We start from the raw sequence: 24980 nt of genomic DNA on the forward strand, positions 1-24980 counted from the left end.
ATGTGAAATTTAAAAGAGTAAGGATAGTTATTTTAAGCAAAGTGCTCCAGGAAGGAAAAAAAGAACACAGTCTAGGCATTCTTCCTAAAGATGATGAGAATTGATTATTTATGTGAAAGGGTATAGTGCTAGGGAATTTCTGGGTACTTATGAATGAACAGTCTTGGAGCCCTAAATAGCACTACTAACCTCCTAGTTAAGTACCGCTGTCATCTTGCACACCTCACTTTCTAAATATATGCCAAGTCTTTTCCTTTAAACACCATCAGCCCTCTTCTTCCCTATCTCCAAAACGATACATCCTACTTCAAGCTTTTTCACCTCACCCAACCAGAGCCCTGAGTTTGACGTCGGAGAGCTTTGGGTTCTAATCCCAAATCCGCCACCACTCACAGTAACAGCTAAGAGACCTTGGCCAAGCAGCTGAACTTGTCTGGCCTCATTTTCAAAATAAAGAGAACACCTCCCACAACTACCCTTTTCCAGGTCTCTGCCCAACCTTTCCAATTCCCTTCCAATCACCATTCCTTTTAGCCTACCCGTCTCGGCTCAAAGACCCCTTTCTTCGAAAAGTCTGACAAGCTTTTCATCTTCCAAATGCCTTAATAATGCCTAACCACATTTTCTTCTCTTACAAGTCACTTGGCAGGAAACCAGGCACCGTCTTGTGATCTTCCATGCACTGCTGACTCAAGCTAATTGAATTGTTTTTGTTTTTAACTTTAGGTAGGCCCCCTAAGGACACCGGCTGCATCGCATTTCTTTAAAAAAAAACAAAAAAAAAAAAACAAAAAACATTCCCTGAGAGCTTACCCTGGGCCAAGCACTGGGGGTGCAAAGATGGACACAAGGACCCTTACTCTCACAATCCAGTGGGGAAGCTCACAATTCAGTAGGGAAGACAGAAAAAAGTGATTACAGATGAGTGTAAGAAACGATACAGCATTAAGTACACGTTACTAAGGTCAGGCAGTGGAAGATAATGCCTCTGGGGCTCCTGCCCCTGTAGTCTATATTGGAAGTTTAATGACACAGGCGATAAAGGGGAAGGAAGGAAAGAAGAGCAGGAAAAAGGAAAGGGAGAGAAAGGACTCCAGCTATGACACAGTGGCTCGCAGAAAGGAGATATTCTGTAAACAGTATCTAAGTTAACTGTGAATCTCAATTGTCTACAGTAGGGGAGCCTGGAGAAAGCAATGGGCAATTACGACTGAAAAATCACTAGTAGCTGATCATGACAAAAACTAAATAATTTCCCTCTAGCAGAAGACTTACCTTACTAACTCGCTCAGTTTAAACTTGGGGCGAGGAATAGGGATGTGGTATAGGCTGCACTGGAGAGAATGTGTGGATGGAGGGCTGGCTGAGCAGCGGGACACAAGGCCCCTAAGCGAGGGTGGTGGGCCAGTGACCGCCCCATAGTAAGAGGAAGACTAAGAGGGGAGGCTGGGGGCAGGCGGCGCTGCCCGTGAATCCATAGCCGGGGCTGGAGACGGGTTAGCCACCCACCGGGCCCTACGTGGGCCCAGCGACACCTGCACTTGGGCAAAAGTGGGGTAACCGAGGGGAGGATGTTTCCCGAGCTGTAGAAAACCAGGACGTAAAACTGAAATCCACCTGAGCCATGCAGGAAGACCAGAGAGGCGCTATGCCTCCCAGCCGGCGACACGACACAGCGCTGCAGAACAGACCCCGACGCAGCCGCCATCGCTGATACCACTGCCAGTCAAGCGGCTCCGCCCCTGCGTCGCCGAGCGGGGCCGCGCTCGCAAACACGCACGCACGCGAGGGAGCACGCCCGGGAGCGCGCATGCGCAGCGCGGCTGGCCGGCTCTCAGATCTCAGCAGTTTGGAGTCCAGTTTGAGGCAATTGTAACCTTACTAAATTTAGTTTTGCCAAGACTGGAATTCTACGTGTGTCAGCCTCGTATGGACTTCTGCAATGACTAATGGATATGTTTATAACCCTCGCATTTGCTGTAGGAATTTTAAATACAATCCCAAAAGTCAAGATTACCTGTAGAAATATTAGTGTTATTACGTTTAAAATTTAATAGAAGCATATTTTACTTTTTACCTTGGGACTGGCACAGGATGTTTGCAGCTTTTGATATACAGGGTAAGTCAGACATATAATAATAACTTCTTTTCGTGTCTCTTATTTTTAGTAGTTTACAAAGCAAATCTCATTTATTGAGATTCTACTTTATATACCCATTAGAATGGATCTTATTTTTACAAAACCAGAAAATTAGTATTTGTGAAGATGTGTAGAAATTAGAAACCTTGTGCATTGCTAATGGGAATGTAAAATGATGTCGCAGCAATAGAAATAATTTGGTGGTTCCTCAAAAAGTTAAACATTGACTTAGTGTATGATCCAGCAGTTCCACTGCTACGTATACACCCAAAAGAAACGAAAGCAGGTACTCAAGCAAATACTCATACATCAGTGTTCTATAGCAGCACTATTCACAAGTACTAAAAGGTGGAAACAAATGTTCATCTGCAGATGGAGAGATAACAAAACGTGCTATGTGCATATTGGAATGGAGTCTTACTCAGCCTTTAAAAAGAATGAGATTTGGATACAGGCCACAACTTGGATGAACCTTGAAACATTATGCCAAGTGAAATAGGCCAGACACAAAAGGACAAATAATTGTATGATTCCGCTTACATGAGATATCTAGAATTGGCAAATGATAGAGACAGAAAGTAGAAGAGGTTACCAGGGGCTAAGGGAAGGGGGGCTGGGAGGTTGTTGTTTAATGCTACAGAGTTTCTGCTTAGAATACTGAAACATTTTTAGAAATGGGCAGTGATGATGGTTGTACAACATTGTTAATAAATGCCAGTGAACTGTAAAATTAATAAATTTTATGTATATTTTACCACAATTTAAAAATACTAAAAAACGGATTTTTTCCTCTATAAAGGCTGAAACATAAGGTATCTTTTAATACTGAAGGCTGTGGCACCAGCAGGTTGCTCTTTCCTCATGTAAAACAATTTTTTTCCTCTATAAAGGCTTAAACTAAAAGGTATCTTTTAATAATGAAGGCTGTGGCACCAGCAGGTTGCTCTTTCCTCGTGTAAAATTTAACAGAGTAACATAGTAGAAGCTTAAGTGCCATTAAACACTGGTCTTCCCATTCATTGCAGTCTGCATCACGTTTAAACAATTACAACTTATCTTTTATTTGTTCCAGGTAATCACCCTACTTCCAGGTAACTAAATTATTTACTATAAAAGGTTAGTTGCCAAACTCACAGCTTTCTCGGTGTTGTATTAATACCAATAATACCATCAACCAGAATGGTCCTACATGCCATTAGTTAACCAGATCAAAAAGAAATTCCGAGTCATTTCTCCAAAGCCGGTAGATCTGCACCTAAGAGTAGTACAAGTGAAGTCCCTGAGGAGGACAGACTAGGGTAGGCTGCGCTCTGATAGCCAATTCTTAAAAAATGCCTTGGCCGGGCGCAGTGGCTCAAGCCTGTAATCCCAGCACTTTGGGAGGCTGAGGCGGGTGAATCACGAGGTCGAGAGATCGAGACCATCCTTCCTGGTCAACATGGTGAAACCCCGTCTCTACTAAATATACAAAAAAAAATTAGCTGGGCATGGTGGCACGTGCCTGTAGTCCCAGCTACTCGGGAGGCTGAGGCAGGAGAATTGCCTGAACCCAGGAGGTGGAGGGTGCGGTGAGCCGAGGTCGCGCCATTGCACTCCAGCCTGGGTAACAAGGGCGAAACTCTGTCTCAAAAAACAAAATAAATGAATAAAAATAAAAGGCCTCTGTCTTTTGACCTGCCTTCCACATATAAGTTCTAGATAACCTTCCACAGCCAGGTGAGAAGAGGGCAGTGCTACTAGGAGAGACCACTTGGAGATATGCCAGGGAAGGCTTTGAGTTCTACTCTTAGAATTCCATTTACTAACAGAAAATCTTGCTGTACACCACCCCATGCTTTTGAGACAGCAAAAAATCAGAATGTAATTATTTAAGAGTCATGATTATTAGTAATAATAAGCAACTAATATTCATGGGATTCACTAGGTGCCAAAAACTGTCTTATATGAATTCCGATAAAACTCAATACTGTTACTATCTGCTTTTTTCAATGAGGCTCAAAGAGGTAAGGAACCTGGCTGAAAGTCATAGTGCCAGTCAATTGTAGAACCTGGATTCATATGCTAGGCCTAACTCCAGAGCACAGGTCCTTAACTTTACCCATATTTACACATGAGTGCAGAGAAATAAAGCAAGGGCATGTCCCAACTCTTATTTCAAAAGCAAAAATCTGGAATTTGTATTGTGGCCCTTTAGAGTCTCTATTTATTGGGTGTTCCTGTGTTTCTTTAGTTTTTCCCATTTCCTGCTATTAGTTCCTGATTTGTTCTTCCAACTATTCTACCAGTTTAAACAGTTCGATAAGCAGATGGTAAATACCAGAAGCAACCTTCTGTATTCTGAATTTCACTGACAACTCCAACCTTCCCAGATTCGTTATTTGAATGAGCCAGCTTCTTCCAAACCTAACCAAAGTGCTATTTTATTTTCAGTGATTTAAATTCTTAGCTATTGTTGCTATTCCTTTCATCTTTATTTATTTATTTATAGGATAAGCAAAGGTTTTAGATTGCTATATTTAGAGATGCCATCTGGTAGGCAAACTGTTGAACAAAAATGTTTTGTTCCTTTCATGTTACTGTACTACTTTGAAATGTAATTAAGTTTCAGAATGGCTATTTGCTTCTTTTGTGGTGGATCTTTTGCCCTATGAAAGGTGGGGGAATATTATTACTGGAAGATTTCTATTCATACATTATTTTACTTTTGTATAACTCTTAATTATTTTTTGTTGTTACTTGTTTGCTTTCTGCCACTCTATATAAAAAAAGCAAGCAAACAGAACAAAAGTAAAATAAATCTCCTGTTTTGCAGGGTTTCAATATCTATTAGGATCTAACATGTAAATGGCAAAGCTGGAGTTTAGTTTACTGTTCTTCCTCATGTTGAGAAATGCTTTAGGCCACACTTGGCTTAAAAAACAGAAAAACAATTGACAGTTCAGCCTTTAAGATTTGTATATTTTGCCTGGCACAGTGGTTCATGTTTGTAATCCCAGTACTTTGGGAGGCCGAGGTGGGTGGTTCACTTCAGGCCAAGAGTTTGAGACCAGCCTGACCAACATGGCAAAACACCCTCTATACTAAAAATACAAAATATTAGCTGGGTATGGTGGTGCATGCATGTAATCCCAGCTACTCCGGTAGCTGAGACATGAGAATTGATTGCCCCCTGAGGCAGAGGTTGCAATGAGCCAAGATCTTACCACTACACTCCAGCCTGGGTGACAGAGCAAGACTGTCTCAAAAAAGAAGCAAAAACAATAAACAAGATTACTGTACTTGGTATTTTCAAATGGTAAAGTTAAATGAAGTTGCATTAGTCATGCAGATAGTACACAGTTATGCATTTGTTGTTTGGCTCATTCTTAAGCATCAAACCATATCCTCTCTATTGGTTAGTTTTCATCTGTTGCATCATTCAGAGAGAGAGAGAAACACATGTACATAAATAATACATACCATACACATTGCACAAAATACTTCAACTTTAGGTAATTTAACATTTTTTATAGATTAACAAAACAAGTTCCTTTATATATTCCCCCTGTTTATTCATGAAAGAAAAGCTAGAAAAAAAAAGCCTACAGGTCTTGAATTCTTATAAAACAGAAAACTTTACTTTTTAAAAATGAGCTTATAAACTTTAATATAACCATTGCCTCAGTTCCGGCGACCTTACTCTTTTTCAGTCCAGTCTTTCTAGATAGAGATGTGGGTGGTTCCTCTACTTCACCCCACTGCTAGATGTGCATGGTCTCATTCTCTTTTTAGAGTAGATGGGTCCACCTGGGGCATTATGAGATGGGCTGTGATGGCATTGGCAGTGCGGTATGGGAATACATGAGTTCCTACACAAACCAAACGCAGCCTTGGAACAGGGATAGTGATTACTCTGCTGGATTATTAACAATCAATATGATCCACACCGAAGCAGTGTGGAGGCCCTAGAGGAGGACAGTGAACTTTCCTCCCTTGGGTGCAGGCTACAGGGTCAGTGTATATGCTTGGACACCAGAACAAGATTCTTTGCATTGCCATTTGTCTCTTCTTTCTGGGAAATGGGTCTTCTTTCATTTGAGCACCTCTCATGGCCGGTTCTCAAATTCCCAAGTCACCCTCTGTAAATGCTTCTCATTCAACTTCTACTCAGTGTTTATATTAGTCTTGGTAGTCCCTCCTTCGATCTTCATATTTGTCTATGTACTCTAGTACCTATTACTTTTTTTTTCTATAACAAATCCTGATGGCTTTTCAAACCCAGGGCAAGAGTTAACAGCAGGTTTTGGGTTAGGGTTTTGACCCTAATCCTAATCAGGTTTTGGGTCCTTGAGGGGAGGGAAGTTCAAATCCTCCCATGAGAGGGAAAGTCCTTGAATTGCATATGTCTATTACAAAGAAAAGAAAGAAAAGCAAAAAGATTAATTTCCCTATTAGTACAGTCCGAATGTCTACTGTATTTTGCTACATTTATGTAAGAGAAGATTAGATAGGTAGATATAAAAAATATTGAAGTAATGAAATGATAGGAGTTCCTGTTTCAGCTTCAGGGATGACAAGCTATGTAACATTAGGCCATTTAGTCTCACTGGACACATTTCTCCAACTATGAAATAAGGGAGTAGGACTTGATGGAGAAGCCCCAGGTTCTATAATTGAGATCCTGTAAGAATTTAAATATATGACGTGTGCCACTCTTTTATGAATATACCTCTGATATTTCATTCTGCTTACAAAAGAATGGTTCAAAACTCTTAATTGCACTACATAAATTTTTAGTTAATAATATGAGCATGCTCAGCACATGTGATTCTCCTTCCTCCTTTCATGGCTGAGGTTAGCAGCCTTCATCTCTTCCTATTCTTTCTGTGATGACTTTGAACAGTCAGGAAAAAAAGTTAAAAAGGACCTTTAAAAAAGATAATTAGAAAATATGAAGTCAATATTTGCAATTTGGAAAATGGAAGTGCAGTTTATTCTGAAGTAGACTATTTTCAGGATGTGTCTGTGTGTATGCATATCTGTGTATATATATATGAATATTTTCTATATATGTATAATCGGCATCAAGGTATGAAATGGATTTTCTTTTGTCATAATTATATACGAAGAAAATAAGGAAGCTTTGAAAAATTCACCTTAGTTCATATTCTAAAGGCAAGTTAATACAATTCCTTTGTCTTATCATATTTCCAAAGAATTTATTTTCATATAGATTGATGGCAAAATGTCAGTCTTCAGGAGCAGATATTCTTTGTGTAGGTTAAAAACGGATGCAAGTGTATGTACCCAAAAGTATTGGAAGCAGAGGCTCAAAGATATATTTGTACACTCATGCTCATAGCTATACTATTCACAATAACTAAGAGGTGAAAACAACCCAGATATCCATCAACAGATAAATGGATGAATAAAATATGGTATGTACCTGTAATAGAATATTATTCAGCCTTAAAAATGAAAAACATCTTGTCACATGCTACAACATGGATAAATCTTGAGGACATTATGTTAAGTTAAATAAACCAGTCCGAAAAAGGCAAATACTGTATGCTTTCCCTTATATGAAATACCTGAAGTAGTCAAATTCATAGAAATAGAAAGTAGAATGGTGGTTTCAAGGAACTGGAGAGAGGAGGAAAAAGGGATTAGCAGTTAAATGGATATAAATTTTCAGGTTTGCAAGATGACAAAGTTTGGGAGATTTCTTTCATAACAATGGGAATATGCTTAACACTACTGAACTGTACACTTAAAAATGGTTAAGATTGTTTTACATTATGTGCTTTTTTAAATCACAAATAGAAAACAGGATGCAAGTAACAAGGGAAGTTTAAAGCAGTGATTGTTCAAAATATTAGTTTGTCATTCATTATATATTTTCATTTATAAGCATTTATTTCATTTTCCCCACAGGGGTTAACAGAGTAAAATAATATAAATAAAAACAAATACTTCGTTAGATACTCTTGCAAACCTGAAAACCCATACACAATTTCAAAGTAATTATAAGCAAAATTGTCACTGATCTGTGGTAGAAGGCGCAGTGGATTTGAGGTAGGAAAACCTAGGTTTGAATATTTTTTCTGCTATGGCTAGCCCTGCGAACTACTAAATTGAAGTTGCCTTAATAGCAAGAACTGTTTATTTCTTCATATCCTCCTGAAATACCTATAACAATGTCTTAGATACTACTTGTTGGAGTTAAATTATGCTTTTCATTGAGTTATATTTTGAACAGAAAGGATGAAAAAAGAGGGAAACACTACACTCCTCTGGCATCTACTTGTTATTCTGGCATGTAAGCAGTAACCAGAGGTAGACAGGTAACAGGCCACCTCTTGGAGAAAACCAGCCAAGGCCAGGGTCAGGATCACAATATTAGGACTGGTTTTCAGCTTAGTGTGAGAAGCAACATTTTTGAAAATTGCCAAGTCCCGTGTCAAATCTTGTAGTGAGAACCAAGCAAAGCTAGAACATGACCCTGAGCAAGAAATAAGTAGGTCATAAAAGACAGGGACAGGAAAGAGTCATAACACAGGAAGACTGGTAGCTTAACATGTGGCATGTATGATTGGAGTACTGAGGTCAGTCAGCCAATGAACAAGAGACTCTATACTTCGGCAAGGCGATTAAATTGATGGTGACAATGGCAGGAGGTATTTATAGTCTCATTTAAGATTTAGGTTAAAGTTACAGACCCCTCAAGTGAAAGGGAAACCAAAATACACCGCACACATACACACACACACACACACACACACACACACACACACACGCTGTGCTCTGAATGCTATTTAGAGGATTGTGAACCCACCAAAGCTCATGAGTGAACCTCTTGAAATGTGGATCTCAGAGTGTGACTCACCTACCTCATGCTTTTATACTTTTGAGGACAGCAACACATAAAATTAATGGCCACAGGTCCTTTCCAATTCCCACCAAGGCAAAGCTTTATGAGAGGTCCTGTGCTTTATGTCTTCAACTAAATCAATGCAGTACTATTTACCTGGTGCTTGCTATGACTGTCCAGTTTAATTGGTACAATAAAAAGAATTAACTTTTATGGTGGGTGTCGCAGAAATTTTTCTATTATATGTACCTATCAGTAAAAAGTTTCTAGAACATCTCTTATAAATATGTATGTATTTATTTATAAATCATATTAATGCACTATTATAGTAGTGCATTATGTGCATACTTAACTTAGCAAAAAGTAGAAATGTCAAACAGAGGATGAAAGTAAACTGTAAACAGATTCTAATGTTTTCTTTCACATGCCAAAAAACTGTCTTGTACACCTTTGAGGTATAGTAATCTTATTTAGAAAATACTACTCTTTAGGTTAATTAGGTAAATTTAAGCATGGAAACAAAAGCAAGTAAGGTCATTTTGATAGGAATGCCTCATTTTAAGAAAGTATAATAAATATCCCAAAGTCTAAATTTATAAGATAGATTAGATATAACTTATATCTCAATGAGTGTCTAATTTTGTGACCTTCTTACAGGTTAACTGGATTTTTTTTTTTCATTTTTGTTTCTCCATATCTATAAAAGCGTTCTTCACAGAGCTGTCTTTTTAAAAAGATGCTTTTATAGTGCATCTAATAGAAAGATCGATACCAGTTTTCCAAAAGCTCTTTAGGAACACATCTCCACTTACCTTCCCAGTTTCGTATCTGGAGACATACAGTCTTATATTCTACACTTTTCACCATGTTGAACACCAGGAGTTTTAAAAATGTGTGGTGCTACCTCCTGTCCCTTCACCTTTGCCCATTCTAATCTCAGCCAGGTGTGTAGCTCTCCTCTGTTTACTTCTTCACCTGCCTACTCATTCTTCAAAACTCAGGTTTGTCATTTCTTCGTTTGGTCAGTCCTCTTCTACTGGCTCCTAGTAAGCTCAGCTACCACTAACATAGCATTTGCACATTTGGCTGTTTAATATTCTGCCTTTCCCTCTTTATTCCTGCATTGTGTGCCTGAGAAACAATAATATCAACAAAAATAAAGAGCTTCCCCTTAGTGTTGGCACTATTTTAAGTCCTTAATTATTCTCATACACTTTGTGTGTGTGTGTGTGTGTTTGTAGAAAGAAGTTTTGCTTATTTTTTTCTCATATTAATTTATACTGCATAGTCATTATAGAATGTATAATACACAAAGGACAGTCAAAAATTATATTAACCATGTCTGTTTCTACAGGAAAAGTATAAAGGACAAGCAATTTACTCAGTAATTTAGATTTTAAAACACACACACACACACACACACACACACACACACACTACACATCAGTTTTTGCAACCTTAACTGACAATCTCAACTGTTGTTTTAATAAGTACCAATAACAGTCTTTGAAAAACTATTTATCCAGGTTTTTATTTCTCTTTTCTAACAATTTGTATATTCTTCTTGCTAGCATTAAAATCAAAATGGAAAAACATTAATATTTTATTTATGAAGACAAGTGAGTTGACTCTAATAAAAATATTGATTCATGTCTTGCTTTTCTAAGAAATACCACCCATGAAGTCTGCTGGCACTTGCTGCTAGTAATAATATAACCTCAAGAAAGCCAGAAAAAGAACATACCTTCCCTTGCAAAAGTGTGAATTATTTATTTTTCTTAATAGAAAATGTGAAGTGTATCATTATTTGGCTGAAAACAATTTAACAGCATATATTTACCTAGAAAATGGAAAACATTAAAAGGGCTTGTCATAAATTAACATAAACGATAATAATGTATCTCCCTTTCTATAGACTGTAGGCATATATAACTTAAAACCTAAAAACAAAGGATTAGGTAATAAATTATAGTCAGCTTTCATTAATTTAGCTATTTTTTAAAAGAAAGTTCACCCATGCTATACATATTTATGTCTTCCTCTTCTCCACAAAAAGTATCTTACTTATGTAGGATTTTAACATCATGCAGATGGATGTGATAGACAAAAAAAGTAATTTTCACGATTATTAAAAGTATCATATATACTAACAGTTTTCCTCTTTGCCACTTTTGTTAGAGAATAGTTGAGTTCAGCCATGTGGCATGGTTAACATCTGGAAGTCACTCAAGGTAATAACTACTATGGATTTGTTGCTTATTCGGAGGAGACATACCAGAATGGAAGTAAAGAAGGCAAATTCTATGTCTCTTTTGACACACGAGGACTCAAATCTCATCATTGTCTTTACATCATCCATTAGGCCAGTAAAAAATTGAACTGTCAATAAATATGTTCTTTGTCCTAAAACGAACTTCCGGAAAACATAAAAATGCACTGCAAGTGAAATCTCTTGATTATTTCAGTTTACACAGGACATGATTTTCATTTTGACCCATGGCCCTGGCCATAAACATTTTTTTTCTACAATTTGTGCTTTGTGTAAAGCACCAAGTTTCTCTCATAACATTATTAGCCAGACTTGTTCATTTCTGAGTGTGGAAAAAAATAGAGTTTAATATAAAAAATTTAGCCATGCTCTTTTACTGAACAGCAGTCATTTAACTGTGTTCCACATATCTCTAAGGCATTTTCAACAGTATCAATCCAAGAAGGTTCTCTAGCAATTTCTTTAAAATACAGTTTAATAATGATAACATTTTTATTTTGTCCCTATGACTGTTCCTGTAGATCCTATGGCATTTAAAAGGTTCATAGGAACTCAAAAAAAAAAAGACACAAATCTTGTAAAGAACCAGTTTTTTTAAATTTTAATAATGGCCTATGTCACAAGTTAGGAAGAAAGTAAAGGTTTTTCTTTATATACAGAGATTATGCTAATTATGACAATTATTTTGGGATCTGTAACTTAAAATGAGGTTCTTTGAAGGCAGAACTTTAATTTGTAGCTATGCTTCTTGTTCTCAAAAGCTGTATGTGTTTTTAATTATTGTCTTTATTGACCGGTGATTGACTAAATCCTTTTCTCAAAAGATGTCACCACATTCCACATTACTGTGCTCCTAGCTGTTCTGCTGATGTGTCTTGCCTACCTCCCGTGTTGTTTGAAGAAGTACTTGCTGCATCTGTAAGAGTGTGTCTGTCAGGATCTTGCTATTTGCAGTTGATCCACTTAAACTCATTAAAGCCTTTAGGGTATTTTATGCCTAGACCAGTGAAGTTGTATTGTGATCAACATAATTTGAATTCAAGTGGATGAAAATCTCATTGTAAAGGATACAAAATCAGCAATAATTCACATACCCAGATGTCTCATGGCTATGCAGAATTGTCCAGTATTCACCACTTGCCCAATGTGAGCAGGAGATTCTTAAAAAGTTTTTAATAATCTTTCCTTCCAGAGTAAAATCAGGAATCAGTTTCCTAGAGATTATGTGGAAATAAGGCGAACTTATCCTCACAGTGTTCAAAATTCAACTACATACCAAAAATTTAGTAGCTGTTACCCAAGGATAGCTAATTACCTGAGGATCAGTAATAGAAACTTCTCATCAAACTTAATCAAGTTCATTAAAATGTTAATAGCACTGGTAGATTGCCTACTATGCCTGAGCACGATTACAGAAGCTAATTGATAAGTCTGTACTATTAAAAAATGTCTTGGAACCTACTAAAACTAACCAAAATGGTTCTTGTTTTTACCATTTCCATGATACTTTAATAACACAAAGAGTAGTAACAGGCTGGTCACGGTGGCCCATGCCTGGTAATCTCAGCACTTTGGGAGGCTGAGGGAGGCAGATCACCTGAGGTCAGGCATTCAAAACGAGTCTGGTCAACATGGTGAAACCCCATCTCCACCAAAAAACAAAACAAAAAAACCCCACAAAATAGCTGGGCATGGTGGTGGGCACCTGTAATCCCAGCTACTTGAGAGGCTGAGGCAGGAGAATCACTTGAACCCAGGAGGCGGAGGTTGCAGTGAGCCAAGGTTGTGCCATTGCACTCCAACCTGGGCAACAAGAGCGAAACTCCATCTCACACATACATGCAAAAGAATAGTAATAAGAGGGGAATGTTTGGGAGGCTGAGGTGGGTGGATTGTGAGGTCAAGAGATCGAGACCATCCTGGTCAACATGGTGAAACCCCGTCTCTACTAAATACACGAAAAAATTAGCTGGGCACGGTGGCGCACGCCTGTAATCCCAGCTACTCGGGAGGCTGAGGCAGGAGAATTGCGTGAACCCAGGAGGCGGAGGTTGCAGTGAGCTGAGATCGCGCCATTGCACTCCAGCCTGGGTAATAAGAGTGAAACTCTGTCTCAAAAAAAAAAAAAAAAAGAGGAGAATGAATTTTTTCATGGAAATCATCTGCTATTTGCAGAATTTGCATTTGTTTGTAAGGAAAATAGTCCAGTGATACATTTTATTGAATTATGGAACATATAAAGGTAATATCACACAGCTTATGTAACTGCAGCCTTGTATTGTGTCCTTGAATATACACTCAATATACTCAGATACTTTTTGGGAATTTAAAAAAGGTCATTTTTCAGTGGCTTCTTCATGTAATTCTACATTTTAAAAGGTGCAAACAGGATTTCCTTATTTTGTTCCATTATTTTCTAATTTGCACATGATTTAGACTACCAAACTGGTACTTTCCTCAAATGTTGGTGAACTTTTTGGGTTTCTAAACTAGTATTTATATTTTTGGTCATTATTTACTACTACAATGTGTTATTAAGATGCTGTAAGTGTTTGACTATATATTGGTTGAATCCATTGAAAACTTTATCCAACAAAATAGTATAGAATGTTTGTAATTGTAATGTACTATGCGAAATGAGAGATAAATCAGACTTTGGTCCTACCTTTAAGGAAGGAGTTTACATTTAGTAAAGAGACGTGAGATGTATACTTATAAAATAAGAAAACTAGCAATAAGGTCATAGCAATTTTTTTTATAAGTTCAGAGGAGAGAGTAGATTTCTACCTGTGTAAAATCAGGGAAGGCATCTATAGAACAGACAATCACAGTTCTCTAAATACTATAATCAGAAATTCCCAGCCACTTGAGTCAATAGCACCTAGGAGCCTTCAGGTAGTGCTTAGAGCTACTCTGTGTCCTCTTTCATCGAAGTTCCGTATTTCCCTATGTGCAAAGAATGTACCCCATCAATGCACCCTCGTGCCTCTCTTTTCTTGCTTACTCGTTCTGGCTGCAGCTCATTTATTTCAAGCCCTTGTGTAAAGGGATTTTTTTTTTCTATGATTGATTTGGGATCTTTTGCTAAAACAGCACGTTCTCTGTGATTTATTAGGCTTGTGTGACTTGGATATAGTAAACTCACAATACACATTTACTGATTGAATGTTGAATGAGTGACTCGTGAGTGATTGAGTGAGAGGGTGAATGAGTGGGTGAATGACCATCAGCTGGGAAACAAACCAGCCCAAGAAAAACAGCTGGGTCCTGACTATATGATGTCATGTAAATTTCACAAGAACTCTTAGCATCATTCTTTGAACTGTGTTTTAGTTATTTAATAAATATTTGTTGAACACCATGTTCCTCAAAATCTTCAAGTTGTACACTTGTATTATAGTATTTACATTGTTAGGGAAAGCTGTCTCCTTGTAAAAGGGATAATCCTGTTTCACTACTGCATAAATAGATCATTATGCAGTGTTTCCAACAGCTTTTCTAGAAATGACCCCTTTGAGGTTCAAAAATGAACCAAAAGTGATTAGATTTTACAAATGTTATGCCACTTCTTATTACATATAGTATTCAATAAAAAGAAAATCCCACAAAACAATTCTGTTTGCCCCATGGGCCTACTCCCATAAAGTCTTATTGTTACAGCATCTACATTCCGGCATTTGTTTGTCAAAAATGGGGTGGAGGTAAAATTATTCTTTTTGCCAGTTTATGTGATGCCATAAAGCAGTATTTTTCATTTTTCAACACTTATTAGCTCAGCTCCCCAGCTGTGTAGCACCACGCCCTGGTGTGAAATTGAGAGAGAGAGAACTCTGACAAGTTTATATTGGCTTAAATTTATAGCTTTCTTTTGGGTGGGGGAAGGGATTTTTTTAAAAGGACATTGTAATTTTGTGACGTTGTATTACAAAACCTCTATAACAGGAAATAATAGCTATGGGAATAATTATTAGTATATTGTGTTTGGCTCCCCCAAAGCAATATTAACAGCTATGTATTTAGAAGAAGAGTGAAGTAGGAAGTTATTAATTCATTGTTAATGAATTGATTGACCCATTTAATCTAAATACTTTGATATCCTGCAAAATGTACAGCTGAGTGTCTTGCATGAAAAATATGTTCAAATATGTGAGCCAATAGAGAAAAATACAAATTCCACTTAAACAGTTGGATTTTGACATAATTATTTGTATATTGCTTTACAACTTCGTATTGCTTGTTTTCTAGAGAGCAATTTCAAAAGGACAAAATTAAATTGATTTCACAGAAGGTTTGCTATGGTTACCAGGAAATGGATTAAAACAATTATTGTAGCATGATGTAGCACATTGAAGTGAAATTATTGACTATAAGCTAAAAATTTTAAGACCAACAAATTTAATCCTTGGCTGCTTCTTTCTCACTCTCATACACACCCTACCATGTGACAAACAAGGGGGTGATTTTTTTTTTTTTTTTTTGAGACATGGTCTTGCTCTATCACCAGGCTGGAGCACAGTGGCACAGTTTCAGCTCAGTGCAACCTCTGCCTCCCGGGTTCAAGTGATCCTTCTGCCTCAGCCTCCCGAGTAGCTGGGACTACAGGCGAGTGCCACCACACCCGGCTAACTTTTGTATTTTTAGTAGTGACGGGGTTTCACCATGTTGACCAGGATGGTCTCGATCTCTTGACCTCGTGATCCACCCACGTCGGCCTCCCAAAGTGCTAGGATTACAGGCGTGAGCCACCGTGCCCAGCCAGGGGGTGATTTTTAAAACTGCATCTTGAGTGAGAAAGTACAAGTAAACTGAGATCAAACACCTTATCTTTATATGAAAGGCTTACCTATCAACACAAAATCAGGTTTTTAGCTTTCTTATAAGTAATACTGTATATTGAAAGTTGAGTGGACAAAGAGCCTTTACACATCCCAAATAAGCTTGAAAGAGATGCTCAAATATCTTTCTAGCCAGGATGGGAGGGGTGATCCACTAGTCAAGACTTGCACAATGCCCAGGCTGGCACTGACAGTACATAAATACCCTCCTGTACTATCAGAATGAACCGAAAGCAGTCTTAATTGACTTGATGGCGTCATTTGTATATGTAAAATGCAAAGTAGTAATTGTATATATTCTAAAGTAATCTTGAAACTCCATGGCTATCTTCAATTGAGTGAGCTCTTTGAATCTCTGTAATCATAATCTTATTCCAGATAGAAGGCCAGGATACTGGACATTGCAGCAGGCATGTTAGAAAGTGACAACATGAATTTTTATGCCAAGTGTAAGGATTATTCCTTAGAAATAAATGAGACATCTTAAAGTGAGTTCACTGATGCCCAAATTCTATCTTTTTGCCATGGTTGGGAGATTCAAGGAAAGAATAGCAGCTGGCAAATGAGGCTGGCATGTAGCCACCACAGGGAAAGACTCATTTTTGAGCACAGAGAACTGCATATGGAAAGAGTATAAAGTGGTTTCACAGACAGCACCTGCTAGTTTGAACAATAGAAGAAAATAAGTACCATCACTCAAATAAAATACACATGGGCAAAAGTTACACATTGGACTTCTCAACCAGCCTTAATATGTAGCCCATATTTTTACTTGGGAAGACACAAAGGACAGGCTAGCATTTAGAAATTCGTCTCAGATCAGTGGCTTTTTTCTATTTTTTTTTTTTTTTTAACATAGGAGTGACATGTTTAAGTACATAACCGGCTAGCTCTGGCACATAGAAATAATAAGAATGAATGAGAGGCTATGAGAAGGCATTCATTAGTAATCTCTTTTTCTTTCTTTCTTTCTTTTTGTCTTTCTTTCTTTCTCTCTCTCTTTCTTTCTTTCTTTCTTTCTTTTCTTTTCTTTTCTTTTCTTTCTCCTTTCCTTTTTGCTTTGGAGATGGAGTCTTGCTTTGTTGCTCAGGCTGGAGTGCGATGGTGCAATCTGACTTCACTGCAACCTTCACCTCCCGGTTCAAGCTAGTCTCCTACCTCAGCCTTCCGAGTAGCTAGGACTATAGGCATGTGCCACCATGCCCAGCTAATTTTTGTATTTTTAGTAGAGACAAGGTTTTACCATGTTGGCCAAGCTGGTCTCAAACACCTGACCTCAGACTTGAACACCTGACCTCAGGTGATCCGCCTGCCTTGGTGTCCCAAAGGGCTGGGATTATAGGCTCTTCAATAGACTGAGAAGGATGGGAGGGAGGGCAGATTGGAAAGGTTGAATGGTTTAGGACTTGGTTATCCATTTGACTTGGAGATGAGCTATAGGAAATAATCTAAAATGGCTCTTTTAAAGTGTTCTAGTGAAGATATTAATAAATATAAAGAATACAGACAAAGAAGCAAGTGTAGAATGAAGATAATTAGTTTAACATTTGGTGGGTTGTTTGAGGTGTTAATGGGAATTTGGTGACAGCTGGGAATTTGGGTCTGAAGCTCAGATGGGGGATAGAAATAAATTTTGTGAGTCATTAGCATATAGGAATCAGATACAACTACAGGAAATGAAAAATCATTTTGGGAGAAAATTTGTAGGAGAAGAAAAGATAACTTAGGAATCATTTTATTAAACCCACATTTAAAAGCTAGATCAAAGAAGACAAATTAGTGAAAACCTCTCCGTAGGAATGATGAAAGTTGAAGGAAATATGTGGAATGTCATGAATGCAATGGAGACAGTCGTTTTGAGATGTAGGTAACAACTGTGGGGTGCTGTCGAAGGATGGAATGATTTCATTGGATTTGGCAGGTAAGGGAGAAGTGAACAGTTTCTAAGAGCAGGTTCATAGAAACATGGGACTCAGAGTCAGATTGCAGCAACTCCAGTTGGGAATCTGGAATGAGAAAATGTACACAGCAAGTGTAATCTATTCCTTTAAATAGTTTACTTGTAAAGCCAAGGAACAGACAGGGCTGCAAAAAGGTATTTTAAAAATGGGGATGTTTCTAACTTATTATAAACTGACAAAAGAAACCAAAGGAGAGGAATAAATAGAACAATCACATGCCAGACCTCAAAGATGAAAGGAGAAGGGAGCCAGAGCCTGGAAGAGCAGGGACACATTGCCTCTAACACTAGAAAGGGAAGAATGGGTAAAGAAATAGAGGTGAATCTGAATGTGAGAATATATTACACCCTGCAATGTATTTGCTAAGAATAAAAGAAATAGAAAACAGATTAGGAGCTTAAAAAATATAGAGGTTTAAAGGAAAAGAGAACTGAGTAAGAATAGGGAATAATTGCTAATTCACTGGAAATATAAATAGAACGTTTAAAGGAGCTAATGAACATAGTCATCAAATTTGTACCAATAGCTTCTGGAAAAAATAACGAAGAAATAAACAATGTATTGATCTGTTTTTGACGACAGCAAGGCAGGAGATCAAGGTGTGGTGGAGCTGTTCGTGAGACCGGCGAGGATGTAGTACTGTATCGGTTAAGTAGGAGGTGAATTAAAGCAAGAAAGGGCAAAAAATGATGAGATAATAAAGCCTGTAGGTCTTCAATGGGGTCTCTGTCCAATTTAGTGGGAATGAAGGAATAAGAGATGAAAGGACAGGAAATGACATACTAAATCGTTGAGAGTCAATTATTTCAGAGGTAGGATATTGTAATGCAGAGTATGATAGTGTGAGATGGCCCAGACTGTTAGGGTTTTAATGGTGAGGAAGAGCAAGGATATTCTGTGTCCAAAGTCAAAGAAATGAGGACAAGCTGGAAGAGTGATCATGAAGCCTAGAGAAAGGGGAGGTCCAGCTAGAAAGGAAGCAGTAATCTCTCTGGAACAGTAGCTATGTACTGAAATTTAAAAGAGAAAGATGTCTTTATTTCTTTTTTAAACTGTTAGATAGATGGAGCTAATTAGCAGGATGAGAGCTTTTATCTCGTGGACAACTGGGAACCATAACAAATGTTAAGCAGCGATGCCATGAGGAAAGTGATGTTTTTGACACATTTACCTGGATGGACACTGTGGAGGGGATTGGCTCAAAATACAGGAGATGGGAGGTCTGAGCTAGGGAGCAGTAACATGAATCTAGATAACCCCAGTTAAGAGATGACAAAATTTTGTGACAGATTGTATACAGGGGAGATACAGAAGGAAGAGTTAAAGTGGTTCTAATGTTTCCAGGCTGGGACATGAGAAAACTATCTTTCTATTAAGAGATGTAAGGAAATTAGAAGGGAGAGGGTGGGGGTGGAGGGAGGGAGCTGGTTAATCAAGAAACTCTGATGCTTCTTGTTTGAGCTATGAAAAAATTAATTTCATACGAAGCCACAGGTGTCAAAAGCTCATAAACAGAATTATTATCATGTTGCTTTCTTTTATTAAAACTGATGTGTGACAGAGCAGTACACTGCTGAGAGATTGTCAGTAGCAGGTATCAACCTGGTATGAAGAAATCAGAAGTTGGGTGCCTCATCTGGTCATTTGGAGCAAAGAATTCTGGTGAACAGGCTCTGTTAATGATGTCCGTGTTCCAATTAAAAAACTTTTAAGGGAGGATAATATGAAAAAGACCATTTAATCACACCTTGATTTTTTTTCGGTCACAGCTGCATATGGGTAGTAGGCACCATGCTGGGAGCACTACCTTTGATTGTAAAGCATAAAATTTTTACAGGCTTTTTTCCCCCTAATAATTTAAAATTTGGGGTCTCCTCTATGTTGCATTTGGGTAATAATCTGGGACAAAATATTCGAAAGTGTGCAAGTGGGCCTAGTTCAGATATTTTTTAAAAAAAATAATCTTTGATGGTTCCTAGTTACTTAGGTTGTGGAAAAAAGTCGATTAATGAATATTTTAAATGAACTTTACTGTGTAATAGATTTAAAATTGGGCTAGATAAATCAGTAGTAACTAAGAGTAATGAAAATATTTCTTGAAATGGTTGTTTCATGGCAGAAAAATGACAGCATTTTATTATATTTTTGGAATTAATTTTTTTTCTAAAATATTTCCTTTAACTTTATTTTTATAGAACTAGAATGTGTCTTTTAAGAGCATGCGGTTTTATAATTATGTGGAAGTATGCTATGCAAGGGAAAAAAGGCTCTTGCTGTAAGTAAATTTTGCCCTAATTATTGGACCATCAAAAGTGAGAATAAATGTTGCCAGCAGTGGCTTGTGTTTTGCTCGTGTGGAGTAAGAGTCATAAGTTTTCCCCATGTAGAGTGTGATTTCCAGAATTTTTACTTTAGTTTTATATTTTGAATCTCTCACTCTTCAGAGCTTCAGAGTCATTGAAGTGCCTTTTCTAATTATTTCTAGAATAAAGAGTAGCAGGAGTGGAGTAGTAATAGTCGATTTATTTTCTAGGGCTATAACAAATCACCAAAACTCGGGTGGCTTAAAAAGATGAAAATTTATTTTCTCACAGCTCTGGAGGCTGGAAGTCTGAAAGCAAAATGTCAGCAGAGCCATACTCCCGCCTAAGGCTCAAGGGAAGAATTCTTCTTTGCTTGTGCCAGCTTCTGGTGGCTCCTGGCAATCCTTTGTGTTCTATGGTCTGTACTAATATCACTCCAGTCTCTGCCTCTAGCTTTCCATGGTGTTCTCTGTATCTCCAGCTCTTCTACATGTGTGACTCTGTGCCCAAATCTCACTCTCCTTCCTTCATAAGAACACCAGGCATTGGATTTAGTACCCACCCTCAATCCAGGGTGATTTACACCTGACATCCATAACTAATCGCATCTGCAAAGATTCTATTTCCAAATAAAGTGATATTTGTAAGTTCTGGGTAAACATGAATTTTGGGAGGACAATGCTCAACCCACTAAAAGTGATAGTAATAATGTGTTAGGCTTGTATTATTTTATGATTTGAAAGTTATCAGCCAGAGCAACTGTAGAGGGGAGGGCCTGCAAGCGTGAGTGGCCAAAAATGTGGAGGCCTCAGGATGGAACACAGGAAGTGCTCTGGCAATAGAGCTGTGCCTCAGGCCTTGCATGTTCCATAGAGGATTCACGAGATGGACCTGCAGCAAGATCCTTGGCCTTGCATATGTCTTCCAAGATCTTCTGACATTTCTATATGTGTAAATATAATCAGCAAGTTCTACCCGGATACCTAAACTGAATTCACCACTAGACCAAAAAAGGGGTAAAATGAATTTGGAGTTTGGAAGCACACCAGTTAAGCCACTCATTCACTTTTTTCTCAACAAATATGCCTGTAACACCTAACACTTGTGAAGTACGTGTTTTCTCATCTAGTGTCACATGTATCCTCAAGGTGGAAAGGTGAATCAGGATTCAGAGACTTGGGAAAGAACATGTGGCTCATCAATAAGTCCAGTGTTTCATGAGCATCTGCTTGGTTCTAGGCTCTGGATAGGAGGTCCCTGAACCAGAAACTGATTAAAGGTTGGCTGATTATTGGTCCAGTGGCCATTCATTATATTATATGCCTTATGCAGTAGTGGCCATAAAGCAGGGCTCTGGGGTTGGAATCTCAATTGCTCTAGTTGTCTTTCTGAACCTCAGTTGTTTCATATGATAATAGTAACTACTTCATAGGCTTGTGGTAAAGATTAAATCACTTTATGGAAGTACAGCATTTAGAATGGGGCCTGACACATATGAAATGTTCAACAGTATTCAATTATTATTATTGCTCTACACAAGAAATTTTAGTTGAACAAGGGTGTGTATATCTTCCTTAACCTCAAGAAGGTGATTATTATTATCAATACTAACATATTTGCATAGTGCTTACAATAGACATTTTCATTTAATTTATTCAAATTTAATTCAAATTTAGTGCTTACAATTTGCAATCATTTTCATTCAGTCCTTTAAAAAACATTCAATTTAATCAATACAGTTGTAGGCTAAAAAAACTATACTACTTCAGAGAAGTCAAGTGACTTGCTTAGGTACACTGAGTTAGTAACAGTTGTGGGCTGAAATCTATGTTGTCAGTCCTATAAGCCACTTCTTATATATTAGGAGAGAGGGGAAAAAGCTAGTGGTTATACAGTTACTCTATCCTAGACTCAGTGATACAGAAAATTGAACTGAGAAGCATCCTATGAAATGGAAAATGAACGGATCAAAATCAGAAAACTTGCATTTTAGCCTCTTCTCTGACAATTTGAGCTGGAAAATGATGTCCATGTTTTTGCAAAGTCAACTGACTGTTAATCAGATGAATCCTCACTCCTCAGGTCCATGTGATATGATTCCAATGGTAGAGCTCTGAGTTGTTAACATGCAAATCCTTCGTTCACTTGCTGAGTATATATTTTCTGGAAAACGGCAGAGTCTGGCTTGTGGAGCAAACATATTTGTATAATGTGTTGGTTGCCATGTGTTTGGGAGAGGTTCCTATGCACTGCTGTTGATGCAATAAGGATGGGGCTTTTAAATGTTGATACTATGAAAATGTAATGTGATTAGACTTGGACAGGTGCCTGAACAGACCACCCATCATATGAGTTTGCTGCCAAACAAATTTAATTGAAGGGCTTTGAAGTTTCTTGATAGTGAAGAATTCACCTTTCATTTTAAATGCATGCTGAGTTGTACTGAAATATCGTGCTGAAAAGTACTTTGTGTTGCATATTTTTTCAAAGAACTTTCCCTTTTGTCATTTTTATTTTTAGGATTTACTTTGGAAAAAAAAAATCCTACCTTCTTGCGGGAAAGAGGATACTTGGTTTTAGGTGTACTGTGAGACTTTAATCAGTGTTCAAAGCTGATCTCTCAGTAAGAACTACTTACTTTGTGACCTTTCCTATGTTTGTTCACCAGATCTAGGGGCTGGAATTTGCCTTATTCCATTACTTCTTGCCCTACTAGATATTCTTCCATATTCAGAGGACATTCTCCCACCGGAGACTAGCATTGCACCTGGCATATGCAGGCATTTAATACATGCTTAATGACTTGAATTGTGTGTCCCATCTCAATAACACAGGTAGTTCTGGGTCTTAGCTCCCTTTTTAATTGACCTGTGCCCCTGACTACTGAAATGAAAGTTTGTATTTTGAGAACCTCCCCATTACTCCCACACTTTCCTGCCCCCACACTGAGAACCCTGATTCCCTAAGTGAAAGCTCATACTAAGATTTACCAGAGCCACCTGCTCCCAGAGTACAATTGTGATGAGTGTAGAAGATGTGAGAGCAACTACTATTTGGGAAAAGACTATGAAATATCTTTACAATTCCTTACAGTAACCCACAGCTACAGAAACACATCATTAGTTTCTCAGTTGGAAGTCTTCTTATGGCAGCACATGATCTATTTCTCCCTTGAACTCCCTAGAGCTTTGTTCTTTACTACCCTTTTTTGTTAGGCAGTTTGCATAGTGGTTAAACGTGGATTTTAGAACCACATTGCCAAGGTTTGAATGGCTCTACCACTTACTGTGTGATCACAGGCAAGTTACTTACCATTTTTTTCTGCTTTAATTTTCTTATCATAGTTCTTCTTATGGATCAAATAACATTACCCTAATAAACAGGAATTAATGTGAGATTAAATACATACTTATGTATTTATAAAACAAAATCTAGCATAAGTACTCAATACATTGCAGCCGTTATTAGTCACAACTTTCAAACAGCCCTTAATCCTCCACCACTACAATAAAATCTCTGCTGTTAAAGTCCCACAAACATGCAGCCTTAGAGGTACAGATGGGCAAAACTTATCAGTTGGGTTAACATAAGAATGGACTCCCTAAACTCACAAGAATCTTGATTTAAGAAAATGAATCAGAATATTTTAATAAAATGGACCTAGAATAAACCATAAGTCTAAAACGTTTTCTATACTAGAAATGTGAGAATGTAAATAGGGAAGGTTTAGAAATACTTATCAAAGCTGACCCTCGATTTGGTTAACTCTTTTCTTACTTGATCTTGAGCAGTTGAGTCTGCATTTGCTTCCAAACTATAACCACGAAGAAGTTTTCCTCCCCTGTGTGCATAAATGATTCCGTTCCTAAACCTATCACCAGGAAAATCCTGAGAAAGAGAAAGTGTTGCATCCAACAGTCATCTATAGTAGGATGGTGCTGTTTCTGGTAGCCTCACTGTAACAATTAAAATTGAGTAAAACATTTAATTTCTTCTTCTACCATTAGACTCTCAGCCCTTTGATGAAAATCTTATTTACCCTTGCAGCCTGTTCATTTGCAAGTCACTGTGAAAGTGAAATTATTGGCTGGGCTCAGTAGCTCCTACCTATAATCAGCATTTTCAGAGGCCAAGGTGAGTGGGTCACCTAAGGTTAGGAGTTTGAGATCAGCCTGGCCAACATTGTGAAACCCCGTCTCTACTAAAAATATAAAAATGAGCTGGGCATGGTGGCATGTGCCTGTAGTCCCAGCTACTTGGGAGGCTGAGGCAGGAGAATCACTTGAACCCAGGAAGTGGTGGTTGCAGTGAGCTGATTACCACTACTCTTCAGCCTGGGCAACAGAGTGAGAGTCTGTCTCAAAAAAAAAAAAAAAAGAAAAGAAAAGATTCATCCATGTCCCTACAAAGGACACGAACTCATCATTTTTGATGGCTGCATAATATTCCATGGTGTATATGTGCCATCTTTTCCCTGTCCAGTCTATCATTGATGGGTAGGTTCCAGGTCTTTGCCATTGTAAACAGTGTGGCAATGAACATTCGTGTGCATGTGTCCTTATAGTGGATGAACCTGGAAACCATCATTCTCAGCAAATTGACACAATAACAGAAAATCAAAC

The 24980-nt window shown here is 37.9% G+C and overlaps 1 protein-coding gene and 1 long non-coding RNA gene across 12 annotated transcripts in view; one reads left to right on the forward strand and one right to left on the reverse strand.

The window, feature by feature from the left end:
• Nucleotides 1-1728, reverse strand: part of LYPLAL1 (lysophospholipase like 1) — a 42079-nt gene extending 40351 nt beyond the window's left edge. The window contains exon 1 of one of the 3 annotated variants that reach the window (XM_017966469.4): nt 1618-1728. In XM_017966469.4, coding sequence (XP_017821958.2) covers nt 1618-1708 — 91 coding nt within the window. In that variant the 5' untranslated portion in view covers nt 1709-1728. Of the gene's footprint in view, nt 1-539; nt 605-1275 lie in introns of those variants that run through there. The other 2 variants (XM_078356548.1, XM_035280499.3) reach the window with 2 other exon arrangements.
• A 64-nt stretch (nt 1729-1792) lies between these two features.
• LOC103789190 (uncharacterized) overlaps nt 1793-24980 on the forward strand; it is a 542478-nt gene continuing 519290 nt past the window's right edge. For all 9 annotated transcript variants that reach the window (XR_013529722.1, XR_013529724.1, XR_013529725.1 and 6 more), the window contains exon 1: nt 1793-2119. This is a non-coding gene — a long non-coding RNA (uncharacterized LOC103789190). The remainder of the gene's footprint in view (nt 2120-24980) is intronic.

This window comes from Callithrix jacchus, chromosome 19, assembly GCF_049354715.1.
Source record: "Callithrix jacchus isolate 240 chromosome 19, calJac240_pri, whole genome shotgun sequence".
NCBI classification, from domain to species: domain Eukaryota; kingdom Metazoa; phylum Chordata; class Mammalia; order Primates; family Cebidae; genus Callithrix; species Callithrix jacchus.